This window comes from Rhineura floridana, chromosome 3 (assembly GCF_030035675.1).
Source record: "Rhineura floridana isolate rRhiFlo1 chromosome 3, rRhiFlo1.hap2, whole genome shotgun sequence".
Lineage (NCBI taxonomy): Eukaryota > Metazoa > Chordata > Lepidosauria > Squamata > Rhineuridae > Rhineura > Rhineura floridana.
In genome coordinates this window covers 157,568,552-157,594,290 of record NC_084482.1, presented here as the reverse complement: position 1 = coordinate 157,594,290, position 25,739 = coordinate 157,568,552, and the positions used below count along the sequence as shown (strand labels likewise).

The 25,739-nt window shown below is 41.0% G+C and overlaps 1 protein-coding gene across 1 annotated transcript in view; it reads right to left on the bottom strand.

Moving 5' to 3' along the window:
- Positions 1 to 7,401: 7,401 nt before the first annotated feature.
- Positions 7,402 to 25,739, bottom strand: part of C3H3orf20 (chromosome 3 C3orf20 homolog) — a 67,653-nt gene continuing 49,315 nt past the window's right edge. The window contains exons 14-15 of the mRNA XM_061613425.1: positions 14,015 to 14,062; positions 7,402 to 7,513 (exon numbers count right to left, since the gene is read on the bottom strand). Coding sequence (XP_061469409.1) covers positions 7,402 to 7,513; positions 14,015 to 14,062 — 160 coding nt within the window. The remainder of the gene's footprint in view (positions 7,514 to 14,014; positions 14,063 to 25,739) is intronic.

The following is a 25,739-nucleotide window of genomic DNA, read 5'->3' as shown; positions in this document are numbered from 1 at the left end:
TCTCTTTTTACACTTTGAACCCTTGATTCTCTCTGACTGTTTTGTGTATCACCATGAGGGTGGTTAAGCCAGCGTTTCTGAGTCTAGGACTGTAAGTTTTGTAAGGTTTTGTTTTGAAATGAGCTTAGGGAAAGCATCAGAATGGCATAGGGGTGTTGTTTTCAATTTAACATTGTGGAATGCGAAAAATCCACTTTGGCTATAGCATACAGCCACTCTCGTGGCTGTATAATCAGAAAATGTATACATAAATGTAATGGAATATAACTACGGAGGAGACATACCTTTACCGTATGTTAATTTTGCAGACATTTTGATGGTGAAAACCGTCATCTTGATTGTAGAACTTCCTTAATGTCAAATGATTGCTCCAAAATGCAAAGCCCTATGCATGTTTTGTCAGAAATAAGTCCCATAGGGTTCACTGGAGCTTGCTGCCAGGTAACTGGGTTTATACTTGCAGCCTAAGCAGTCCTTTGTTTCTGAATATATATTGAAGCAATTATGATCTATATCTATTTTTTTTGCTGAATTTATACTCTTGTGTTCCACTCGGAACAGTTTTTTGTTTTATCATTGTTGTACGACATTGTTGTAGAACGGAGTTGTACAACGCTCACAATAGGAACATGGAATGTGAGAAGCATGAACCAGGGAAAGTTAGAAATTGTCAAGCAAGAAATGGAACACATCAATATTACAATACTTGGCGTGAGCGAACTAAAATGGACAGGAATGGGACATTTTCAATCAGGCAACTACAAAATATTTTATGCAGGAAATGAGAAATTAAGGAGAAATGGGGTTGCTTTCATAGTGAGAAGTGATGTAGCAAGAGCAATTAGGAGCTACAATGCAAGGTCTGAGCGAGTGATATCAATGAGATTAAACAGGAAACCTATCAACATAACCATCATCCAAGTCTATGCTCCGACGGCAGAAGAAGAGGTATTGGAGAGATTTTACGCAGACGTACAGGAAGAAATTGATCACACACCAAAACAAGATGTGCTGATAATCATGGGGGATTGGAATGCAAAAGTAGGGACAGAGAAGAACTAGGAATTGTGGGGAAATGGGGCCCAGGAGACAGAAATGAAGCAGGAGAAAGACTTATTGAATTCTGTGAAGCCAATAATTTGTTTCTTGCAAACACATTTTTTGAACAACGGAAAAGACGACTATACACGTGGACATCATCAAATGGTCAATATAGGAATCAAATTGATTATATAATTGGTAGCAGAAGATGGAGAAGTTCCATACTTTCTGCAAAAACATGACCAGGAGCAGACCGGTACAGATCATGAACTGGTCATATCGAAAATCAGAGTAAAGCTAAAGAAGAACAACAAAGAGAACTATTATTATAGTTACTGTATAGAAACAGAAGAGGACAACAAAAAGGGTAGAACAAGAGCCCTATTCCAAAAGATTAGAGAAAGGAAAGGGAAATGTAAACCAAGAGTAGGGATGTTGAATAATGAACAGGGGAACACACTGATTGACCAAGATGAAATAAAAGGAAGATGGAAGCAACACACTGAAGAACTCCATAAAAGAGATGCCTGGATGACAGATTCATTCACAGAGGAACCATATGATGAAGAACCAGAAATTTTAGAATGCGAGGTGAAAGCTGCCCTTAAAATACTCGGAAGAAACAAATCACCAGGAATAGATGGCATACCAATAGAGTTGCTACAAGCTACTGAGACGGAATCTATCCAAATTCTCACAAAAATCTGTCAAGAAATATGGAAAACTAAACAATGGCCCACAGACTGGAAGCGTTGCATATACATCCCAATTCCAAAGAAAGGGGATCCCAGGGAATGCAGTAATTATCGAACTATTGCCTTAATATCCCATGCACGTAAAGTAATGCTCAAGATTCTACAACAAAGGCTCTTACCATATATGGAGCAAGAAATGCTGGACATCCAAGCTGGATTTAGAAAGGGAAGAGGCACCAGAGATCATATTGCAAACATACGTTGGATAATAGAACGGACCAAGGAATTTCAGAAGAAAATCACCCTGTGCTTTATAGATTACATAAAGAGAGAAGTAGAAAAGTTCCTCAAATGCAATGATGTATCACTGAACACTAAAGTCAGGATCGTTCAGACCATAGTATTCCCAATCTCTATGTATGGATGTGAAAGTTGCACAGTGAAAAAGGTGGATTAGAGAAAAATCAACTCATTTGAAATGTGGTGGTGGTGAAGAGCTTTGCGCATACCATGGACTGCGAAAAAGACAAATAATTGGGTATTAGAACAAATTAAACCAGAACTATCACTAGAAGCTAAAATGATGAAACTGAGGTTATCATACTTTGGACACATAATGAGAAGACATGATTCATTAGAAAAGACAATAATGCTGGGAAAAACAGAAGGGAGTAGAAAAAGAGGAAGGCCAAACAAGCGATGAATTGATTCCATAAAGGAAACCACAGACCTGAACTTACAAGATCTGACCAGGGTGGTTCATGACATATGACATAAGTCGTAGTCGACTTGAAAGCACATAACAGCAACATCATTGTTCTTATGGTTGCATATTCTGTTCTTGTAACCTGCCCTGGGAGCTTATGGTGAAGGGCAGGTAAAAAACCTTATGCAAAAAATAAATAAAATATATACCTTTCAATCTAAATTTGAACTTTTCTGTCAGTGATCTGAATGAATCTTTCTTTGGCAACATTTGGAGAAATAAGATTCTAAAACTGTCCCAGCTCTTTCTGGTCATCTCAGTAAGTTCATTTTAAATCTGGAACTTCAATGGTCCTAAAAATTAATCCATGGTCAATATGAGGTTATGACTTATTTCACTTCAAAGAAGATTTTCTCTTGATGACAGCTGAGTCTTCCTAACTTATTAGCTGTGACTGCTTATTTGACCAACCTGCAGCATGCACATTCTGTCTCTGCTGGCTGAGAAGCTGACATTTCACTTTCTTCTCTGAGAGGATTTAGATAAACCTATAGACTCTCAGTGGACATTTGCATACGGCTGGTGTGAAAGCACCTGTTGTGATATTTGTGTTCACATGGCAGTGTTTTTAAAGTGAGATATGATGTGGAAAAGAAATTGTGTATACATTGCAGCCAGTGTAGATTTTATAGTCATGGTTTTTATTTTGTGTACATGCTACTTCCAGTTCCTCCATATTGCTCAGGGTGGCATTTTCCTGTTTTATTATCACAACAATCCTGCAGGGTTCAGATAATTAACTGGTGCAAGATCTCCTGGTGAGTGCTATAGCCGAGTAGCGATTTTAGTCCAGGTCTCCCAGGCTACTACATCTTACCTACCACATCACAGCCCAATTTAAACCACAGCCAACTGAAGCCTTTGAAAATGAAATTTACCCTCTAAATGAATGTATTAGTAAGAATGCTAGCTTATGCTTCTTTTTTACATACCAGAAACTCTGTTCTGTTTCCCCAAGTTCTTTTTACTGGGAGCCCCTCCAGATGACCTTTTTACTGTGCATTCATGACGATTTGTGCTCATGATGGTATTGAAGTGGTTATACACGGTCCTGCTTTCAATTCTGTTTACCCCTCCAAAAGTTTCAAGGCAAAGATACTGCTTTGTTTCCATTCAATGCATGTCCCATGGCTTCCTGCTGAAACCATGTGGGCCTCTCCAGATGTGCTTTCTATTGTGCATTCATGATGATTTGTGCTCAGGACAGTTATACGCGATCCCACTTTCAATACTGTTTGCTCCTACAAAGATTCTGATGCAGACATACTGCTTTGTTTCTAATTGGTGCACGTCCCATAACTTTCTGCTGAAATCCTCTAACTTTTTATACCACAAACATTCTGGTTTAATTTTTGTCCTGCTTTTGTTGCACTCAATAATAATAATAATAATAAATTTAATTTATGTGTCGCCTATCTGGCCAGTGGCCACTCTAGGCGACGTACATACAATAAATATAGCAAAATACAATACAAAAAATACAAGTTCAAGAGTGCCCCTCCAGATGGCAATAATGCAATAAAACTGAGGAAGCATCACAGAATAACGAATAAAGAAGAATGATGTGTGGACTGTTCAGTATAAATGTATCATTATTGCTTCAATGATGTGTTGCAGAATACACCTGCCAACCTCCTCCCTCTGTCTGGAGTGGCCCTAGATGCTCCCTACCCCATGTTGTTCAGAGCTCTTGACAAAAGCAAAGTTTAGCAATTTCTTAAAATATCTTTATCCTTTTTTCTAGTCTTATTAGAATTAAAAATCACTTAAATATGCACAAAGAATGAGACTCCTTCTAGATGCTTCCATCTCAATGGCAGCAAAGGCAGAACTGAGAAAGCTCTATATATTTTATGCTTCTCTGCGTTATGCAGCTCTTGTTATGATTTCCGTTTACCATTGCACTAACGAGCACAGTATAGATCCTCAAAAAGATCCGAGCAATTGGAGCAGTGTCTATGACACAATCAGTTATGGGTTGTACCAGCAAAATCCTACTCAGAGTAAAGCCATTGAAATTAATGGTGCTAAGTTATATTAATTAATTTCAATGGGTCTACTCTGAGTAGGACTAACATTAGATATAACCTTATGTGTATGCTGCAAAGCACAAAATGGGGCAGGGGAAATACAACCAAGCTTCTTGAGAATCTTGGTTTTCATGAAAAGCAAGTTTCTAGCTATGAGGATGTGCTTGAAAATGTATGAGCTATGTCTGCTGAAATCTCAGAACCAAGACAAGGCAGCTCAATAAAAGTCCCAGGGATTGGGCCATGGCTTCAGCGTCAGCAGAACGTCTTAGCCAATGCATGGGGAACATTCAGACCGTGAGGCCATCCTTCTCCAGCCACTCCCACCTGTCTCACACTTGACAGCTGCAATTTTATCTTGAGAAGACAAAATACTGCAGGTTGGAAAGCCACCTAGAGTATACAGGAATGGTGTGTATAGAGCTGCATTAGCTAATTTCCATGTGCTTTAGGCACAACAGAAACCCACACTGGTATACAGAACTGGGGGCAGCTGAGCTTGTCTCCCAACTGAAAGGTGTCTAACCTAGTCTCACTCAGGACTCTCAGAGTTTTTTGAAAGCTCTGGCATCCCAACAATGCCTGCAGCAGCTTGATAAAACATTAGTTTTACTAATGCACAAGGGAGAGGTATGCTGTAACATTGGAAAGCCACCAGAATTAGGCAACTAAGAAGTTTGTAGATGTATGTCAGTTATACTCTTTGCTGTTATGTGTTTCCACAGGAAACCATACTTAGCTCTATCGGTAATGAGGCAATGGCGGCACGCCTGCGCTTGGTGCAATGTGAATTCGGCACAGCTTATTCTCACTTTGGAATGTGCAGAAACACTGCAACATAGTCCTGAGAGAAATGTGCATGTGGAGCACTCAGAGCAGGATCTGGACTGAATACTGGGAAAACAACATGAAGGAAAAAAACACCTCACTACTGCAGCATCTTTGGGGCCAATTTAATTCAATTCAGCAGAACTGAATGATAAAGTTCTTTTTCTAAACTGTAACATTGTAGGCTGGGAGGGGGGAGGTGATTGAGGGGAATACATATTTTAATGGGCGGGAGACCCTCTTGGCACATAGAAAAATAGAGTGTGAAAGAGGATACTAAGGCTGACCCATTCTCCCTAATTTTGTATGTGCAGAGACTTTTGGGTGGGGGGTTGTTGGACATGCAAATTCTACCTCCAGAACTGGCCCAAGCCATTTTGCTGCAAGATGTCACCATTCCATGTACTAAAGTTACAGGAAGCCAGTTTTCGGCTGAACATCAGGAAACACTTCTTAACTGTTAGAGTGCTTCGACAATGGAACCATGTACCTAGAGATGTGGTGGGTTGTCTAACATTCAAGAAGCAGCTGGACAGCCACCTCTTGGGTATGCTTTAACTTGGATTGCTGCACTGAGCAGGGATTGGACACGATGGCCTTACAGGCCCCTTCCAACTCTATGATTCTGTGATTCTATAAATCTGGCTGGGTTGAGTTGACTTGTACTTCAATGCTGTCAACAGGAGACTGTCCTCCACTGCACCTGAGAGCAGCAGGCTGGCTTAGGGAGTGCAGGGCCAGCATTGCATCCCATGCATCTCTGCCACCTCTGTGCCCCTCTCCACTCTCCAGCATCTGCACACTGAGGCAGTCATCTCACTGTGCCTAACGCAGGGCCAACCCTGCTTTCCCTTTCCCCCAAGCAGCCTGATTGGGGGCAGTGCAGAAATAGCTTTAGCTTTTGATTCTGCAGAATTGGTCCCTCTGCCCTAAAGTTAACATTCAGCCACAAGAGGGATGGAGGAGATTTTAGTCCAGTCCACATTTATAAAGTGAACTGACCTAATTTGCACCTCCTGTATTAATATATGGCTTGGAATGTAATCATCTTTTGGATTTTGCACTTCTCTGAATTTTCCAACTCAGTTCTCAACTAAAAAGAAATGAATAAATACCAAAATGCAGTTTTTAAAGTATGTATTTTGGGGCACAATATGTTTAGAAATGCATACATTGAGATAAAATATATATTTAAATACATATTTTATGGAAAAATACATAGTTAAATATGTATTTATGAATTTTCATATGCATTATCTTAAATTAATGTGGAAGTAAGATGAGGCAGACTTGCAATTGAACATTTATAATATGAATATTGAATTTATAACATATTATTACATTTATAATATGAAATTGACTTGGACCAGAAATAGGCCGATCTGTCCCTCCCTAAGTCACGAGACATCCTTGGCTTTCCAACATTCATCTTCTTGTTGAAATAGAACACTGGACCCTAAATTTCAGCTGGTCCTACTCCACACTATCGTGGTTCATTCTGCCTCCCTTGTACAAGAAAGACCAGGAAGGTAAATTCATTTCTAGCTAGCCTTTAATTCTGTCCCACTTTTCTGTTTTTGACCCATCTACTCATTTTCATCTTCTCCCTTCCCTGGCTGGGCCACCTTAAGGAAACTTGCCCTCTTACCATTTTGTCTTACATTTTCTCATTTTGATGAGATCAGTCTGACCACATCTCTTGCTTGCATTTCAATGTCTTGAGGCTTTTGCACATCGTAGAACCAGACATTAGAAGCAAGTGATTTCCAATAAAACTTTCACTGGCTTTGGAGAATGAACTTCCAGATGTTTTTAAAAGGCAGCCTTCTCTAAGGAATAAAAGAAACCAAGGCTGTCCATTTTGGGGTCTTGCTTTATAACAAATAAAATCTAGTTTGCTGCAACTATATCTACATCCATGGTACACTCTGTGTGTGTGTGTGTGTGTGTGTGTGAGAGAGAGAGAGAGAGAGAGAGAGAGAGAGACTGTATATGTCAAAAATGGCAACAACAGCAAAAAGTTTTTTCCAGTCTCATTATGCTATTTCTTGGTCTTTTTTTTCCCAGTGGTGACACGTTTAGGCTTCTGTATCTCTTTTTTCTCCTCAATATCAGGCTCTTCCAGAGGCAAAAACTCGTTAATCCTATAAAAACTAAATATAGAGAAAAAGAAAGGGAGAAGTTTGTATTGAGATCGTATAGTAAGGCTACACAAGTACCACACACAACAGAAACCCTAGTCGCACAGTGGGTGGTATTGGGGAGAAGTAAGTGCCCCATTCTTTAGTCATGATATTATTACTAATTACATTTATACCCCACCTTTCTTTCACCATGGAACCCAAAGTGGCATACATGTGGTTCCCAGGCGGTCTCCCATCCAGGCACTGATCAGACCCAGACCTGCTTAGCATCAGCAAGGGGGTGGCCTCATGTGCCCTCAGACAATAGCCTCAACAACAACAACAACAACAATAATTCTATCCTTCCTCCCAAAAGGAGCTCTGCGGCTGCAAACAACAATAAAAACATCTTAAAAATAAAACATCTTAAAAACAATTCCAATGCAGACTGGGATTAAGGTATCTTCTTAAAAGGCTTGCTGAAAGAGGAAGGTTGTCAGTAATATGGTAAGCTTGTGAACTCTGGTTTCTATTTTAAGACAACAGAAAGTACAGAGCTGGCAACATTTTCTGTAAGACACTATGCTATATCCACATGACCATCACTCTGCAATCATCCGCATCCCGTCATTGTGCAACGGTTTCATTTAAATGCAGGTGGTGTATAAATTGTAACAAGCTGATACAAGAACATTAAAACAGGCCCAAATGTGTTTTTAGCCAAACATCACAAATAAAATGAAATTGTCATGTCCATCTGCTCTTCAATCAAGTATGGAGGAATCCAATGCATAATTGGCATTTTGAAAATATCAGATTTTAAAAATAAATAAAATAAAGCAAGTTTCTAGCAGAGAAAGTCATGGAAATGTTATAGAAATGTGTAATGTTAAAACAATGGAGGCTTAGTGAGCTGATTTCTATTAACAAGCAAGTAAAATACTTAATGCCCTGAAGCTCATGAAAGCCCACAGTTGCACTATTCTGTAGTTTCCTCCAAATGATGTACAGTCTTCATATTATTTTTTCCTGCTTGTCCTCTTGACAGCCCCCTTGTAAGAAAAAAAAACTAAAACCCAATCTTGAAAGCAAAATACATTACACAAAATAGATATATGCAAATTTAATTTGCATAATTTATTATGAATGCGTATTAAGTGTTTTTCTGAAATGTGGTACACGACTCTAAACGACTGTAGCACAATATCCTATTCAAAAGAGATTCTGCAAATTTAGGCTCAGTCCTATACATTTATCTGTGATTCCTATGCTCTTATTCTAGAATCTCTCACATGGCTAAAAGCAGAAACCTAACTGTGCCTACTCAGACGTAAATCCTGCTGACATCAATGGGGCTTACTTCCAGGTAACTGGGGTTAGGATTGCAACCTTAGAAGATGTAAGAGAATGTAAAGAGTTGCCTTATGTGAAATCAGACTAAGATATATTTAACCCAGCACTTTCTATTCTGATGGCAAACGTACAAAAAAAGAAGAAGCAAATACAGTGTTTCCCAGGTCTGAGATTCTTCAGCTGGAGATGTCAGGGATTGAATGTGGGCCCTCATATATGCAAAGAATGTGCTCTGCTATTAAGTTGTGCTTTCTACAAAGTAAAGCCAAATGATGGGTTTGAAATGGGAAACCTGCTTCCAGATGTTTCCAGACTCCCATTCCCATCAGCCCTGCCCATTGGCCATGCTAGATGTGGCTGACGGGAGTTGGAGTCAAACAACTTCGGGGGGGCTGCAGAGTTCCCATTCCTAGTTTAGAAGATAAAAATTGCCTTGCACATCAGGCCAGATCCAGCATCCTCTGGGCTTTTGCAAGCAGTGCATAAAGTTAGACATTTCCCCTTCTTATTTTCCCCTGCATCTGCTATCCAGAAGTACACTGCCTCTGTACAGTGAGGTTTGTTGTACAGAGGCAGTACTACAGTCAAGGCATTAGGACTACTTCACTGATTATGGAACTTCAGACCCACATGCCTCTATACCAACAGTACCCATGGCATTCCCCGCATCATGAGAGTGCTTACTTGTCTCTTTAACCACAGCTATATTTTGTTTTTCCTGGTGAGTATGTGCAGTGCAAAGAAAAACAAAAACCGCACATCATATTTTACTGGAAACCACCACAGGAACATTCTGGATTAAACACACATACCAGTTATGTAAAGTGGCCTTTGAGACTCTTTGCATCCATTTTATTTATGCATTACATTTTTATTTTGGTTGCCTCCAAAGAGCTCAGGATGGCATATATGGTTCTGCACACCCCACCCCCTTTTAACCTTAAAAAAAAAAAGCAAAGCAGATTATGCTAAGATGGGACAGGTGGAGCCTTAGGTGCTGTTTTGTTTTGTTTTTTAAATAGATCCGACAAGCCTGAAGTCTGCCCGCATTTTATAATATGAGAAAATGACAAGTCTTTCGCTGATCACCCAGTAAGCTTTATGCATGATCAGTCTAAGCGCAACATTGTCCATGTCTAAGTGCAACATTGCATGGGCTGTCATTTAATCATTTTGTACGTTCAAAGGACACTTGCATTGCCTCCAATGTTTTACAGACATGCCCCAACATAAAATGCTTTTAGGGTGAGATTGTATGGTGAAGACTTCATACTCTCACTCCCATTCTGTCATTGAGGATTATTCTTCTGCAGAGACTCAGCCAACCTTACCTTTTATCAGCTCCAGAGGTTGCTAAAGTGAAATGGCTAGGGGGAGTGAAATTAGCACAGCCTAAACAAAATTCACATGCTTATGACAAACTGATAATTTAAGCTGAAAACCATGTCCTAATGATAAATAGTAAAGCAGTCCAAAGCATCCATGTATGCCTTAGTGGAAGAAGTGAGTCCATTCACTCGGCATCCTGGTTGGCAGACTGATTATAACTGTCAGGAATTCCAAAATTCTCACTGGGGGGGTCAACTTCCAAGACCAGGGCAATTGATCCCAGCCAGGCACAACCTGTGCCTCCCTTACCAGGGTTGAGTAAGATCAACAATAACCCTACAAGGTAAGTAGTCTGCCATCATGCCTTAAACCTTGTCACTCACTCTGGGCCAAGGGGAAACCCAAAGTGCCAGAAATAGACCTGCCAAGGATTCCAAAAGACAAGAGCCAAGGATGCATTCCTTGTCTTGGAACCTTAAGGCAAAATACCCAACTATACGGTAGTCTGTGGCTAATTGGCCAAGTTGCTGGATTCAGAGCCAAATTCCCCCTGAAATGAACACACACTGACAAATAAGAGGTAACTTTATTAGAATAAAATATAAGTGCAAAAATATAGCAGCAAAAAGTTCCTTAAACCAAACACCCCAAGGGTTGTGTAAAATACAAAAGGCAGAGAATTCAAGTCACAAGCAAAAATAACAAATCTGTCTAGTCTACTCTCCTCACACAATATAGGAAAACTAGCAGAGTATCTTTATGGTTCCACATCTCTCCAGAGGTGTACAGCTTGGATAGCTGTTGGAAGGTGGACCTCCAACATCAGGTAGCACCAAGGAACATTGGCGAACAAAGACTCAGAATCTTAGTTCTATTTTTATAGGGAAAAGCCCAGCAACAGCCAAGAATTAATTAGCCAGTCAGGGGGCTTTTGATGATGAAATCTTCCAAAGCTTTTGTACCTAATGGTCACGCACTTCTCCAACCTTCCCAGGCCTGTAGCCTTGAGATACCAATCTCAGGCTGATAAGCAGGTGTTCTCACTCACTGCCTAATTAACTGAGTTCAGCTATGAGAACCAACAGTCTCATGGCCTTCCAGAGGCCCTAATTCAGGCACGATGTTACCCCACAATTTCTTGCCACAGAAGCATTTTAGCTAACAGCCTTAACAAACCAGGCGTTCTTGACAATAACTGTATCCTGGGTTGGTATATCCATTTCCCCCAAACAACTAATAATCATGATACAGAGCTATGAAAATGTGCACACTTAAAAATGTTTCGCCAGTAAGCAATTAGCTAAGGATTAGTTCACAGTCCTCTACATGGCAATTATAGTGATTACTATATAGTGTAGTATATAGTATATACTATATAGTGTAGATTATAATCTATTATAATCTGATTCAGGAAACCTTAATGGATTATTGCCTCTTATCGTATCAGCCTATCACTCAACTATAGGGGCACTTTTCCAGATTGGCTATTGGCTATCTTGCTCAAAGTGTGAATTCACTATAAATAACACAGAAACTGGGCACAACTGAGTAACAATAGCAGAATTCAATTAGTGCGCTTGTCAGATGATCACCCTGGGTGCTTCCAAACAACAGCAAAAATAACATAAATACATTTGGAGTGGGGGTGTTAATGGTATATGAACACTACCTCTGTGCTGTGGTTACTGCAGCTTTATCTTGTTCCCATGTGGGAAAGCAGCAGAGAGAGAACCAGGAAAGAAAATGGAAGCTGTCAAATCAATAATTATTTGAGCAAAAGTTGTGATTTTGCTTCCTTGACATCTCAAGAAAGGTAGTGTACCCATGATCTTAGATGTACCACCACCACATCAATAAGTTGCTTGGTGTGTCTTTAGGAATGCCCATTTATTTATTTATTTATTGTATTTATATATCGCCCCATAGCCAAAGCTGTCTGGGCAGTTTACAATAACTAAAAACATTAAAAACAAATATACAAATTTAAAAACACATCTTTTAAAAACAATTTAAAACACAATTTAAAACAATTTAAAACACATGCTAAAATGCCTGGGAGAAGAGGAAATTTCTAAAATTATTCCTTTAAACAGAAGCAAAGCCACTGCCACCAACACCCGTTAGGGCTCTTGTGCCTTTCTCTTTATGAGTGTGTGCAAACTCAACCCTGTTGCCTTGATTTCTGCCAGTCTCCTATGTCTTGTTACTCTTTCTTCTTCTCCACAATACAGTAGGGCCCCGGTTTACAGCGCTTCGCTTCACAGCGTCCTGCTAATACAGCGGTTGTGAATTGTAGAAAGGCCCCGCTTTACAGCGCTTGTTCCCCTTTTACGGCTTTTTTGGCCGCCGGGTGCCATTTTGGTCAATGTAAGTCAATGGGATCCGCTTTACAGCGGTTTTTGCTGTACAGCAGGGGTCTGGAACGTAACCCACTGTATGAGCGGGGCCCTACTGTACTATATTACAGTATAGGTTAGTTTCATTGACTGTCTGTTTCACAAATGTGAAAAGAAACAGTTTTGCAGTGCTCAAGGTAGACAGGCAGAGCCAGTCATTTTCCCTTCTGCCACCACTGATTGATTGAAAGTCATTCTACTTCTATGAAGAGGGATGTATCTTTTTAAAAAAGGATGTGTGTTTGCTGGAAAGAATACACAGTCATATTTTAATTTTTGAAAAAGAAACTGGCAAGACAGAGGTGAAACTGACAAGCTTTTTATCCACCTGTACAGAGAATCTACAGAGTTATCACAGGTAACATGGACAAGAGGTTTCTCCATAGCAAAGCAACACAGAGGAGAGAGGGACAGTGAAGATAATTTCAGAAGGGCAGGCAAGCAGCTAACAAAGAACGGTGTGATTTCAAACCATCACCAATTGCATCTTGGTTGCCAGAATGTCAGGCTCAGCTCCCACCTTGTTTGTTCACATAGACCAAGCTGACAAGGCTGGGCAAACAAGGATAAGGTGCAAAAAGTGTACTAAAAAGTGTGCTGAAGCCAATCTCCCAGCATCCTGTAGCAATCAGAGAAACATCCTGCCACAGAATTCATAATATTGAAAGCCCTGACCACATTTTGATCTTCAACCTATTATTATTATTATAAATAATAATAATAATATTAAAAACAGACATTAAAATATATTAAAACAAAAATCTTTCAAAACGACTTTTTTCAAAAGCTTTAAAAACATCTTAAAAAGCAATTCCAACCCAGACGCAGACTGGGACAAGGTCTCTACTTAAAAGGCTTGTTGAAAGAGGAAGGTCTTCAGTAGGCACCAGAAAGATAATAGAGATGCACCTCTCGAGCATTTATTACCTCCTTTTCAGAAAGTGGCCCTGGCATTTCCACCCCTTTTGTTCTTCCAGAATACCCCTTTCACCAGACATCCTTCTTTTCGTTTGACAAAAGCAGAAGCCACTTTGGTTGGGTCCCTGGATGAGATATGCTTTGTTGACAGTGTCCTGAGGGCAGTCACTCTGTCTGACTCATACAAGCATCACCCTGACAGGGTCCCCAAAAACCTTAATGGGTGGTAGGCATGGCCAGTGACAGGAAAACCACCAAGTAACAGGGTGTTCACCATCTTCTTTCCCCAAAATACCCCCGGCCACTGGTGTAGCCCCCCTCAGTGTAACTTTGCTGGGGCTCAGGGGGATTGTATTGGGGGGAATGGCAACTACAGCTGCCCAGCCCTGCATGTCGTCTCTGAGTGTTGAGGTCTTACACCTTAAAATTAAAAACAATGCCATAATCCTGACATTTATCTCACCATGGCTGGTGCTGATGCCGGGCTTCATTTTTAGTATCATATCCGAAAATCTCACAATTTAAGGATACTAACCTTTCCATGGCTGGAACAGAGACCTTCTTCGGAGTTTCAATAGTGGGACTGGCAAGAGAAATGAAAGATATTGGTGTCAATGAGCATGCCTAGGTATTCTGTGCCACCCCTTATGAGCATTCTTAATCGATTGTTTGAATTTCTTTTTCTATCTTAAGCCAATGTTGCAGATAGCTACTCATCTGGTATCACTAATGAATTCCTCCTGGTTAACTAGTTTACTTGCCCCATTGCCTTGGGACTCAGATATGCACACATGTCAGGAGAAGGAGAGTAAAGTTTTTGAGGGGGCTGATACATTGCTAGCATTTAGCTGAAAACCAGGATTAGGCCCTTTTAGATTTGGAGGAAGAGCCATAGCTCAATGGTAGAGCATCTGCTTTGCATGTAGAAGGTCCCAGGTTCGGTCCCCAGTATCTCCAGGAAGAGGCTAGGAGAGAATCCTTCCGAAATCCTAGGGAGCCACTGCTAGTCAGTGTACACAATACTGAGCTAGATGGATCAATGGTCTGACTCAGTAAGGCAGCTTCCTGTGTTCATATTGTATGTACATTCAATACATAACAAAACCATTTTATCAAATAAATCAGATTTAATGACTCTCATGAATTGTTGTAAACTGCCCAGAGAGCTTTGGCTATGGGGCGGTATACAAATGCAATAAATAAATAAATAAAATGATTTCTTCTTTCTTGCCAGTTCCATTTCCCTATCAAGAGCAATAATTATTACTTATGATATTTTTATGTCACATTTTCTCCAAGAAGATCAGGGTGGCATACATTCCCCCACATTTTATCCTCACAACAACCCTATGCGATAGGTTAGGTTGAGAGCTTGTGACTGACCCAAAAGTTACCCAGTGAGTTTCATGGGAATTTGAACCCTGGTGTCCCAGGTCCTAGTCCAACACTCTAACTGCTATTGGACTCTTTTTTAAAAAATGGCAGGCTTATGCAACTTGTGGATCCACCTAAATAAACTCATTTGGTACCTCACCTAAGACTGTACAGGGATTATTAAGCACCTGGCAGGCCACCAAAGAAAAGGTTCAGAGGGTGGGTCTCATGTTTTGCAGACCAGGTATAATAATTGCTGCTCTCAGTTGACAAAGCTATTGTTGTTAGGGGTACCAAGATGTAAAATCAATTGCATCTCCTGCCCAGTCAAAACTACTGCTGTGTCACAAGTAAAGGAAGAAACACCAGAAGACCTTCCACTCAAAATGAAGAGTTAGGGTAAAAACACACTCACTGTTCTGCCAATTCCAGTGTGTCTCCACCTCTCTCTTCTGAAAATGGGGGCACGCAACAGTAGTCAAACCCTGCCCCTTTTTACTGTAAAACCTGGTGGGAGCAGCTTGAGTGCATTAAAAAAAAATTAACTTCAAAGAGATTTTGCAACTGATTAGCAGATCAGCCCTTTCCTCCTCCAAGTGTGGCTAATGGAAACACTTTGCTATAGGTGACTAGTGTGTTCACAGTCTTACACACAACTCACGAGTTGAGAAATAGTCCTAAAAGGGTTCTCGTGTTTGGGGGAGGGAGACTAAATCCTGTCACTAACTCCACAAATCACAACTTGATTCTACAGATATTGCAATCTAAACATTTCATCAGTGCTTCAAACTGGAATGAGGCACCTTTTACAAAGGTACGAAGTGCAAAATGAGAGTCTATGATAAATTAGATATACCTCTGCACACATCACTTATTACCTGCCAAGTCCTTTGGAGAAACAAAACAGCTTTATGACACAGCTTGTTCACTTAATTATTTCTTAATTGAAGAATTCAATCAACACAACAAACAGGAAACAGATGCATTTGATGTACTGATGTTTTGGTGATGAATGAGGAAAGGTTGTCCTTGTGTCTCTCCCTGGGCGAGTCAGTTAACACACAACTTGGGCTGGGAGGAGTCAAAAGCTTGTACCTCCCTTTATAACATCTCACACTTTTCTTGACAGGTCTGCCCCCACACTTTGAAAATTAGTTCTTTGCTGCATAGTCTGACCTACCATGATAGTATATGTATATCAGCAACTATTAGACCTGACAGCCAAATGGATCTTCAGAGTCAGTGTGGCACTCTTTATCTGTTGCTGTATCAGGCATGGGGCAGGGAAAGAGCAGATGAGAGCTATTGCCTTCATACCCTGTTTATGGGCTGGCCAGAAGCTTCTGGCTGGCCACTGTGGAAAATGGGATGCTGGTTTAGATGAACCTTTGGACTGGGATTATTCTAGAAAAGTGGTGGGTTGGCTCAGCCTACCTGGACCCACCCTGAAAATGAAGGACTATAGCTCAGTGGCAGAACATCAGCTTTGCATGCAAAAGGTCCTAGGTTCACTCCTCAGCATCTCCAGATAGGGCTGGGAAAGGCTCTCTGCAGCTCTCAAAGGTTTCAGACAGTGTAGCAGTCAGTACTGAGTTAGGGCTCATCTACACGGTGGTTTAGTGTGTGTTTGGTGCTACTCACATCTCCTTTTAATTCGTATGGTTCACATGACGTTACTGGCAAACAGAAGCTATCACACAGTTTCCCCTCTGTAAATCCGTATTAACCCAATCCTCTGATAATACAAAAAGGGAAGGAAAAAATGTCTTCACTCCATATCTAGTGCTTCTAGACACTTAGCTCTGATGCTTTTAGGTGGATATATCAATCGTTCCCCTCTCCACACCCACTCCCTCCTCCTCCCTTCATTCATTTAATTTCATGTAGGCTGAAAAGAAACTGCTGGCTGCTCTCCCCTGTTCTGCTAGCCTTTTTTTATGTTGCTGCAAACTGTGCCTTATTTTTCTTTTGCCCCTAACTTATGAGCAAAAACGTAACACTGGTCAAACAAAGATTTGTATTTCATCTGTATTGTACCAGTGAAAATACAAATAATCGCACTTCTGGGTTGTTTTTAAATGAAACTTATTGGTAGAACAAACTGAGCATGCTTGGTTGCCAGGTAACCAGAGGGAGTGGAAATGTTAAATTAGAGGGTCATTAGGAAACCAGCTCAGCGTGAATAGAAAACATCGTGTTTGCAGCTAGCATTGAGCCCTTACTGTGGACAGTGCAAATAGAAAACAGAGGTAAAGCCAGCGTCTTTAGTACGAAGTAATGCTCCCATGTGGATAAATCCTTAGATGGACCATTGATCTGAATCAGTTTAAGGCAGCTTCCTATGTTCCTAATCCCAGTCAAAACTAAACTGGGAGTAGTCATGAATAGGGATTGCCAGATTAAAAAGATGCCAGCTCTCATGTATATTTAAGGATCACACAATCGGTCAAACCTTTTTGGTGCCAGCTACTATTAGGGGCGTAACAATGGTGGAAGGCTCACTGAAATCCTCCCTTGTAAGCAGCTGGGAAGCAGCTCTCGCCTGTATTCAGTCTGGCAGCACTGGTGCTTGGAAGATCTTGACACCTCTCTTAACAACTACCTGCACTTTGGTAGGAAGGCTTGTCTCAGACTTTGGTTTTCACAGGTCAAGTCACATACACAACAGAATCCAAATATTTTAAAAGGAGAAAGATTACAGCTGGGAGTTTTCTTTTGAACTTGTGCTTCTCTGGTTATCTACCAAATGAAGGAAGAGGGATTGTCTCTGGATTGAAAAGGACACCATTAAATTTCTTTTTTCTTATCCTTGCACAAAGTCTAAGGCAACTTCTGGTTACAATTGGGTTAGATAGGAACCAGCAGAAATCCCAGGAGGGTCAGCAAAGTAATTCACTCCTGTGACCCATCTTTCTCTGAAGCTTGAGGCCTGGGTGTATAAGAAAATGCCTCTTGCCAAAGGCTAGTTCATTGGATGCTTAGTGAAATGGGGTTATCAGTTTAGAGGCAAATAATTTCTGGCAATAAAGAGATAGATCTTTCATTCTTGAGGAAGAAATTGGCACAGAAATATACTTGGGCAGACTTGTCTTTAGTAACTTGGCTCATCAGGGCCAGCCTGAGGACCAGCACTCGAGGGACAAAGAGCACTAAAAGGAACTGGATATTCCAAAATTGTTCATTTTTTTGTACTGTAAACTGGATCTGTAAGAAGGCAGATACGGTATAATTCAATGCTTGCCAGGGTCCCTCATGTCTAATCTGTTTAATTTAACATATGTCATCACCTTTGTTTCTCACTTTTTCACAAGTTCTTCTATTACTGTATAAACCAAACCAAAAGAAATGCACAATATACATGTGAACGCCAAACACAGAAGTAAGCAACATCTGTTCAGAAATGCAGCATCACATTTGGCAAGAATGAGAGCAAATGGAATGCCTTTGCTTGTATGACTAGAGGGGAGTGTCACAGCATCTATTTATTCTCATAAAATATCTGAAAATTAAAAATGCTGGAAATCCCAGTATTTGTCAAAATTTCAACTGAAAATGAAATGCCAACCCTAGGCTAACTGAAATTTTGGTGTATTAAGTACTGGCCTTCTAATCTGTATTTTTTTTACATAAAAAATAGAAAGAAAGGAACAAGCACCTTCCATTCAGGCCCTATGACTAAAACATCAGCTCATGCTTGTCTTCTCGCACCTCGACTGTTGTAACCTTCTTCCTTCTGGTTTCGACTAGTTGCAGCTTGGCCATTCACCTCTATGCAAAACACTGAAACCATTCACCTCTCTCACCAATCAGATCATTCAATGTCCTTCTTGGATTGGCTCCCCACCCTCTTCTGTATCCATCACTGATCTTTGTCAGAATTGTGAAAACTCTCCATTTGCCACCATCCTCTTAGGAACATAGAAAGCTGCCTTACACTGAGACTGAGCGAGATGGTGACCACTGGTCCATCTAGCTCAGTACTGTCTGCACTGACTGGCAAAAGCCCTCCATGATTTCAGACAGGGGTTCTCTCCCAGCCCTAACTGGAAATGCCAGAGATGGAACCTGGACATTCTGCATGCAAAGCAGGAACATTGAGCTATGGCCCTTTCCCTAAAGTGTCTTGTGATTATTGCTATTTCGCAGGGGTGTACTCATCTGGGGGCTCGAGCGGTTTTAATCCCTTTACTTTTTTAGGAGCAGGGTCCCAGCAGGGCCCCTATATCACCAGCATGCTATGAGCCAATCAGCATGAAAGGGGACTGTGTTAGTCACTGAGAAGAGTCGTCTAACATGGTTCCTTATCCTTTTCTGCTGATTGGAAGCAATCCACATGAAAGGACGTAAGTCAGCCACTGAGAAGACTCTTCTCAGTAGCAAACACTCTCCTCTTTTGTGCTTTTGGCTCCTAGGTGTGTCTGTTGTTTTCAGAAAATGCATTAATAAGGATCTCAATCTCAATCCCACAGCAGAAAAAGGGGGAAGAGGGGGCGTGGCTGTGACTAATATGAAGGGACCCTCCACTTCTGAATTTGCCACTACACTACTGCTCTTTCATCTCCAATCGTTTGGCTAAATCATAATCATCACCCCTATACCTGAAATGAAGCCAAATTGTTTACACTTATCCCCTCTCCAGATTTCCCTCTGTTGTTGTCTCCTGCACTGTCTCGAGATCTTTACTTATATTACTCTTTAAAACAAGGGTAGCCCCTGTGGTAACTGCAACATCATTTACCATCCATAGGCCATGCTTGCTGGGGCTGATAGGAATTGGAGTCCAGTAACATCTGAAGGGCACCATGTCATCTATCCCTGCTGCAAAGCATCATATATATTCACAGTGCTATGTAAATTACAAACACCGCTTCAAAATCTTTACATTGACTCTTCTATCTAGTATTATTTTTATGTTTTCCCTAGCAATCATTCATACTATAGTCAGGGGTGTTAATTTTCTGCAAGTGGCAAATGAAAATTCTGCAACCTGGGTTTTCAACATTTAACATGAACAGAATGAATTATGCTACTGGTTTGGGATTATCTGACTGAGAAAAGGTTGACTTAAACATAAGCCCTGCTTTTAAAATCCAGTCTGATAGATTTGCTAAAATATCCCAATGGGAACCAGGTTCCATGATTCACCATATAAAAGCAGTTGAGATGACTAAAGTTCCTGGATATTAAAATTCTGTTGTACTGCTTACTAATCAGCTCTAGTGGGAGATCCTCCATAGGAGAGTGCTAGTTGAAATGTACATTTAAAAAGGGGGCAGGGAGGGGGGAACAATAGGGTTTATAAAATAGGACTACTGAAACAATCGAGTCAGATCTGGGACCCATGAACGTTAGCAATTTACTTAAGTACCTTATTTACAGCTTTTAATCTTTACACTGCCCCTCACCTCAAGATAAAGCCACATAGCTTTACAAGAAAATTAAATGTGAAAGGGTAAAACGAATAGGGAAATTTTCTTTAGAGCCATCTGATAGGGTTGTATAATGAGGTGATAAGCAGAGCCCATTATGAAGTCCACTTGTGCCCAGATCTCTTGTTAAGGCTGAATGCTGGCTTGCCATTCCATTCAGTTAGCCATTTTCTTTTTCATGCTCAAACATTTTAGGGGAGGGAGATACTTTAAACCATAAACCTGACTGCTTTCTAAAGCCCAGCAGATTGCAGCTGTAAAGCAAGTACTAGCAAACTACTAACCAGTATCATGCATATATCCAAAGTACATCACTGAACAGAGTGGAATTGGCAGCAAAACAGACTCATATAATTGTACATCAGCTGCTAGCAATTTAATAAGAGAAAGTCCTTTCCCAGTTTAGTGGACTGTGAGGTGCAGAGAGTTTTGTGTGTGCCACGTGCGCGCGTGTGCCGTGCACACATACACACAGATACTGCTTTCTCCACTCCAAATCCTGAAGCTGCCATTTGAAAAACAGCCATTGGGATTTTGTTAGATGTGTATTCACACAGAGTGTTCTTCCACCCTGAGATATCATTTTGAAATTGTATTCTAATATTTCTATAGTTCTTTTTTTTAAAAAAAGTCTGAAATTTGATTTTAGTGCAATTGCCTTCACAAACCCTTGGGAAGAAGTGAGCTAGAAAATCCAGCTAAGTAAAACACAGGTTGCTTGAAAGACCACACACACACACATATTAAAGTGTGGCTAAGAAATGAGTCTCCATTTGCAGTATACATGTAAAGTGGTATCATATATTCCTGGGAACTGTAGTTTCTTAAGGGTGCTGAAGGTTGTTAGGAGACTCCTATTCCCCTTACAGAGCTACAGTTCCCAGAGTTCCCTGAAAGGAGGGATCGATTGTTAAACCGCCCTGGGAATTGTAGCTCTGTGAGGGGATAGGAGTCTCCAAACAAATCTTAGCACTCTTAAGAAACTACAATTTCCAGGATTATTTGGGAGAAGCCACGACTGTTTAAAGTAATATGATACTGTTTTAAACATATATTATTATTTATTTAATTAATTAATTTGTATCCTGCCCTTCCTCCCAGCAGGAGCCCAGGGCAGCAACAAAGCACTAAAACACTTTAAAACACCATAAAAACAAATATTAAAATACATTAAAACAAGACAGCATTAAAAACATTTTTTAAAAAAACTTTTTAAAAAGGTTAAAAACATTATTAAAAAACATATTAAACAATTTTGACACAGATGCAGTTGGGGCCTGACTGCCATAAGGGAAAGAACATTGTGATTAACGCTTTCTGGCTTATAGTGGTGGCTAGTGGCTCCATGTTAGTGGGGCAGTGCTCTTGGACAGCTCCCTGAAACTTTGGACTAAAACCTGGAGTGGATTTTACTGCCCCACTGACATGGAGCCACCTCCCGCCACTGCTGGCTTATTCAGAGTACATTTGAAAAGCCTAGGGCCATAGACCCATCAATTTGTTTCAGTGGTACAAAGAGTGACTTGGCCTGCTGATCCTATGCTCAGGGGAACTACTCTCACACACTGCAGTGGGAGGGCAGGAATAGCCCAGTCCCTCTCCCCACCTTCACTAGAGCTGCATTCTGACTGCACCATCAGTGGGCTGAGATGGGACCAACAGTGAAGCAGCATCAGAGGACGACACTGCACTAGACCAGGGAGCTTGAGTCCTAGGACTGGTGCAGGGGGATCATAAATTATGCCTTCATAGTACTGCCAAGATCTTTGCGCAAAACCTTATGATTCTCCCCATAGCAAATCATTGTAGAGATCTCAAGGGCTGCTCTTTATTTTGAAGCGACAGAGAGGAACTCTGCAAAAGCAATATATGTCAACGGCTGTCTTAAAAACTTCCAAACAGGCAGCAGCAAAGGTTCAAATGTCTTGGGATCCGGACATGATTTACAGGCAGTCTCCGTGTTTCTTCCATTACTTGCTTTAATTCAAAAAGCATTTTAACTATTAACAAAGTTCCAGTGTGTGTCACAGTGCTCAATTATTCACAGCAATGGACAGAGACGTTGACCGACTGCACAAGCATTAATGCAATTTAGGAATGGGACCTGCTGGCTCCCTGATAATATATTATGGCCGATTATGCAGACCAGGAGAAAGGCACGGGCTTACTTACAATAAATGTGTGATCCATAATCCATCACTAACTGAAACATGCACTGGATATACCCCTGTTCCTTAGTCTCTTTTGGATTTAAGGCCTTATTAGCAAGGCAATTTTGTTCTTGTTACATTCCGCTGTCCCGGACACTTAAGACAGCCAGAATCATTACATCTCTTCCTATTGGACTATACAGACATACAACGGGGGTGGGCATTAGCAGCCCCAGGAGACATATTTAGCCCCCAATATAGCTTGATGCAGACATTTTTTGTCATATCCCACAACTATCAGAGTTAATCTTAAACAGATTTCTAACTGTCTTGCTTGCAGGAAAAAAAGTGAATAAAAAACAGAGGGGCATCTTGCAGGGCACCCAAATGCACATTCTAAACACTGCTATATTTGTAGCTCTTTTCTACAGGAAGTATGCTAAAGTGATACAGCAGATGCTAGGCCTGCTGGTAGCAGGCAGCACTGTCTCCTTGCTGCTCTCCTCTCCAACCATGCCTCCATTTCTGCTTCCTCCATCCATGATGCTAGCATTGTCACCAGAGTTTCCTCTCCTTGCCCACTATGTCCTGCCCTACTCACCTGTCCATCAACAGTGGACATGCATAAGACAGAGGATGGGAGGACAAGAGGAGGCAGAGCTGCCCAAGCTGGGGGGCCACGCAATCCTGGAGCTGCCCCTGGCATTGGCCGTGTGTTACCAAAGAAGCGTTCTGTACAAGGCATACAGTTCCATCTCACTCTGCCAGTCAAAAGTGTGGTTACGGGCTAGTCACCCACTTCCTGCATATTGCATTCAGGCACAGTGAATTAATTGTGCACCGTTCACTTCAGTGCAAACCAGACTCTTCCTCCCTTGCTTCTCTTGGACTAAGAGAAACCTCATAGTGGGCCAGCATTAAGAGCTTTATATAACCTTGTGATGTATAACCTGCATGGAAAAATCAAGGTTCAACAGATAACACATCCTGCTCCACTTGCCCCATTCCTGCTCCTCTAACCTCTTCCAGCTGCTGCCAGCAATTCGCCATTTGTCTGCTGTAGCCTTTTTAACACTAGACGATAGGGATGGGGGACGTACTTGGTTCAGTACACATTTAAAGGCAAAACCTGCCTAATCCACTTTCCAAAACAATACACAACCCAACATTCACACTTCTTCAAATTTTGCTATGCAGTTCTCCAACCAAATAATATGTACAACAATGCATTCACTAGGATAAAGTGTGTGTAGAATGCATTTATAGGTGAAAATAACATTAAAATGCATTCTATTAGGGGGAATTGTTTTGCAAAAATGTGTATATTAGGAGAAATTCACTGAAGAATTTTGATGAGGACTTTCAAAAATCGCAAACTGATATGGAAATGTGGAGAACCGTACTTAAGAGTGGAAAAATGGGAAACAGAGAGAAACCAAAATTGTCAGATTCATCCATCCCTACTAGAAGGGTCCCACATATGCAGCCTTTATTGCTCTATGGCAGCACTATACAGACTGCATGGATGGCAGTTTCTTGTATTAAAGGACAGCTTCTGCAATGTCACTCTACACTGTATGCTAGTATGGTGCATGAATCATGAGTCAGGTGGAACCCTGAACAGATACAGAAGCACTCCACACTGCAACATTTTGTTGCTGGTCTCGCTTGTTTTGCCTATTTGCCTTTTGATGAAGTGCTCTGTGTGTGTAGCTTCCTCTCAATCCTATGGGCTGCCTTGCTTTAACAATAAATATATTGATCATTCACTCTAAACACTTAGCAATCTAAGCAGAGGCCAGGATGTGGAGCGTGCATGTGTTTAACAAATGCCCTCCTAGTAACAAATTCAGCTACCTTCAATTTTTCCTGAAACCCAATGCCAGAGATTTGTCTTGCTGACCTTTGCATGGACAGACTTTCCTTTCTGCTGCTTTCTAGCATTCCTTTGCCATGTCGCATGCATCCTATTTGACAGGCCATTAGCCCGCTTTCCTGCTCAACCCCAGGCAGTTCACAGTGGCAGGCACAAAGAGGAACACAGCTATGTTTTTCTATATCTGTGAGTCACTGATTGGACTCAGACCATTACCCTGCTTAGCGTAAGCTGTACTATTATAAATAGTGTCAACTCCATGGCATTTGCAAGATGCTAACTTGCTGACCATATTCTCACTCCTCTTCATTTCCGGACATAATCATTTGACTGCTGTTTTTATTTTAAATGCAATTCCTCTTCTTGCCTGATCATAGACCTGTAGCTATTTTTGACCCTCACTCAACAAAAATTAACTGCCAAATAAGTTTGGCAGGAATTAAAGTTAAGTCCCACTCATCATGTACTGTTGCTCTCCCGCTGCCAATTCTTCCACGTTTATGGCTGTACAAATGAGGAAAGTGGAATTGACCATACCCTTCTCTATTTTCATGTTTGCCCAAATGGGGGCCGATCCTTCCTTATTCATTGTTCATCCTAACCAGTTGCTAATATTTGTGTTCCTCTCTCATACACCCAGCTGACTGACTTCCTCCTGGACTCCATTCCATGTACACCTCTACTCTCACCGTGGCTGGTTTCCTATTCTTTCCCCAAGGGTCCTGCATGGTCTGAGGGGAGCAATGTCAACATATAGCTCCCCATCCCTGGTTCAGAAACCAGTCTTGATTAGGGCTACAGAAAGGGCTTATTTTCAAGCCAATAGAGGGGACTGCAGAAACCCATGATAATGGCATTTTGTCAGGATCAGAGAGTGGGTTTGGCCGTACGTTTGAGCACAGTGTAAAAGCAGACACTGGGTGTCTTGAGATGGATGAATGGAGAATGTATGCCTGTAATACAAAGTTGCAGAAGAAGGACTTAATATGTTACCATTCCAGAATTTCCAAAACAGGAGGGGCTGTTACATGATGTTTCTATGGGTGGTATCCAACTGGCTCACCCCATTACTGTAAGGACTACCGCTAGTGCAATGTGACTTCCCTCCTCTCCTATAACAACTGTCTATAACAGCGATTCCCAACACAGGCAGTAGCACTCCCCTGGGGGGCGTTACAGCCTTTCAGGGGGGCGTTGGCATGACTACAAACTTTAGGGGGGCATTTGGGTTCATCAGGGGGCGTTGATATTTGGCGGTCTGATGCAACATTTGAAGCATTTAAGTTTAATTTTATTTAATACACAAATCATTAATTTTTAAACTGTTTTGTCCCCAGTTAGAATGTATTTAATAGTCTCAATTCATGGAAATAACACTATAAATAGTGTGTACTCTTTAGTAAAGAAATTCTGAATAGCGGTCAGTATCAT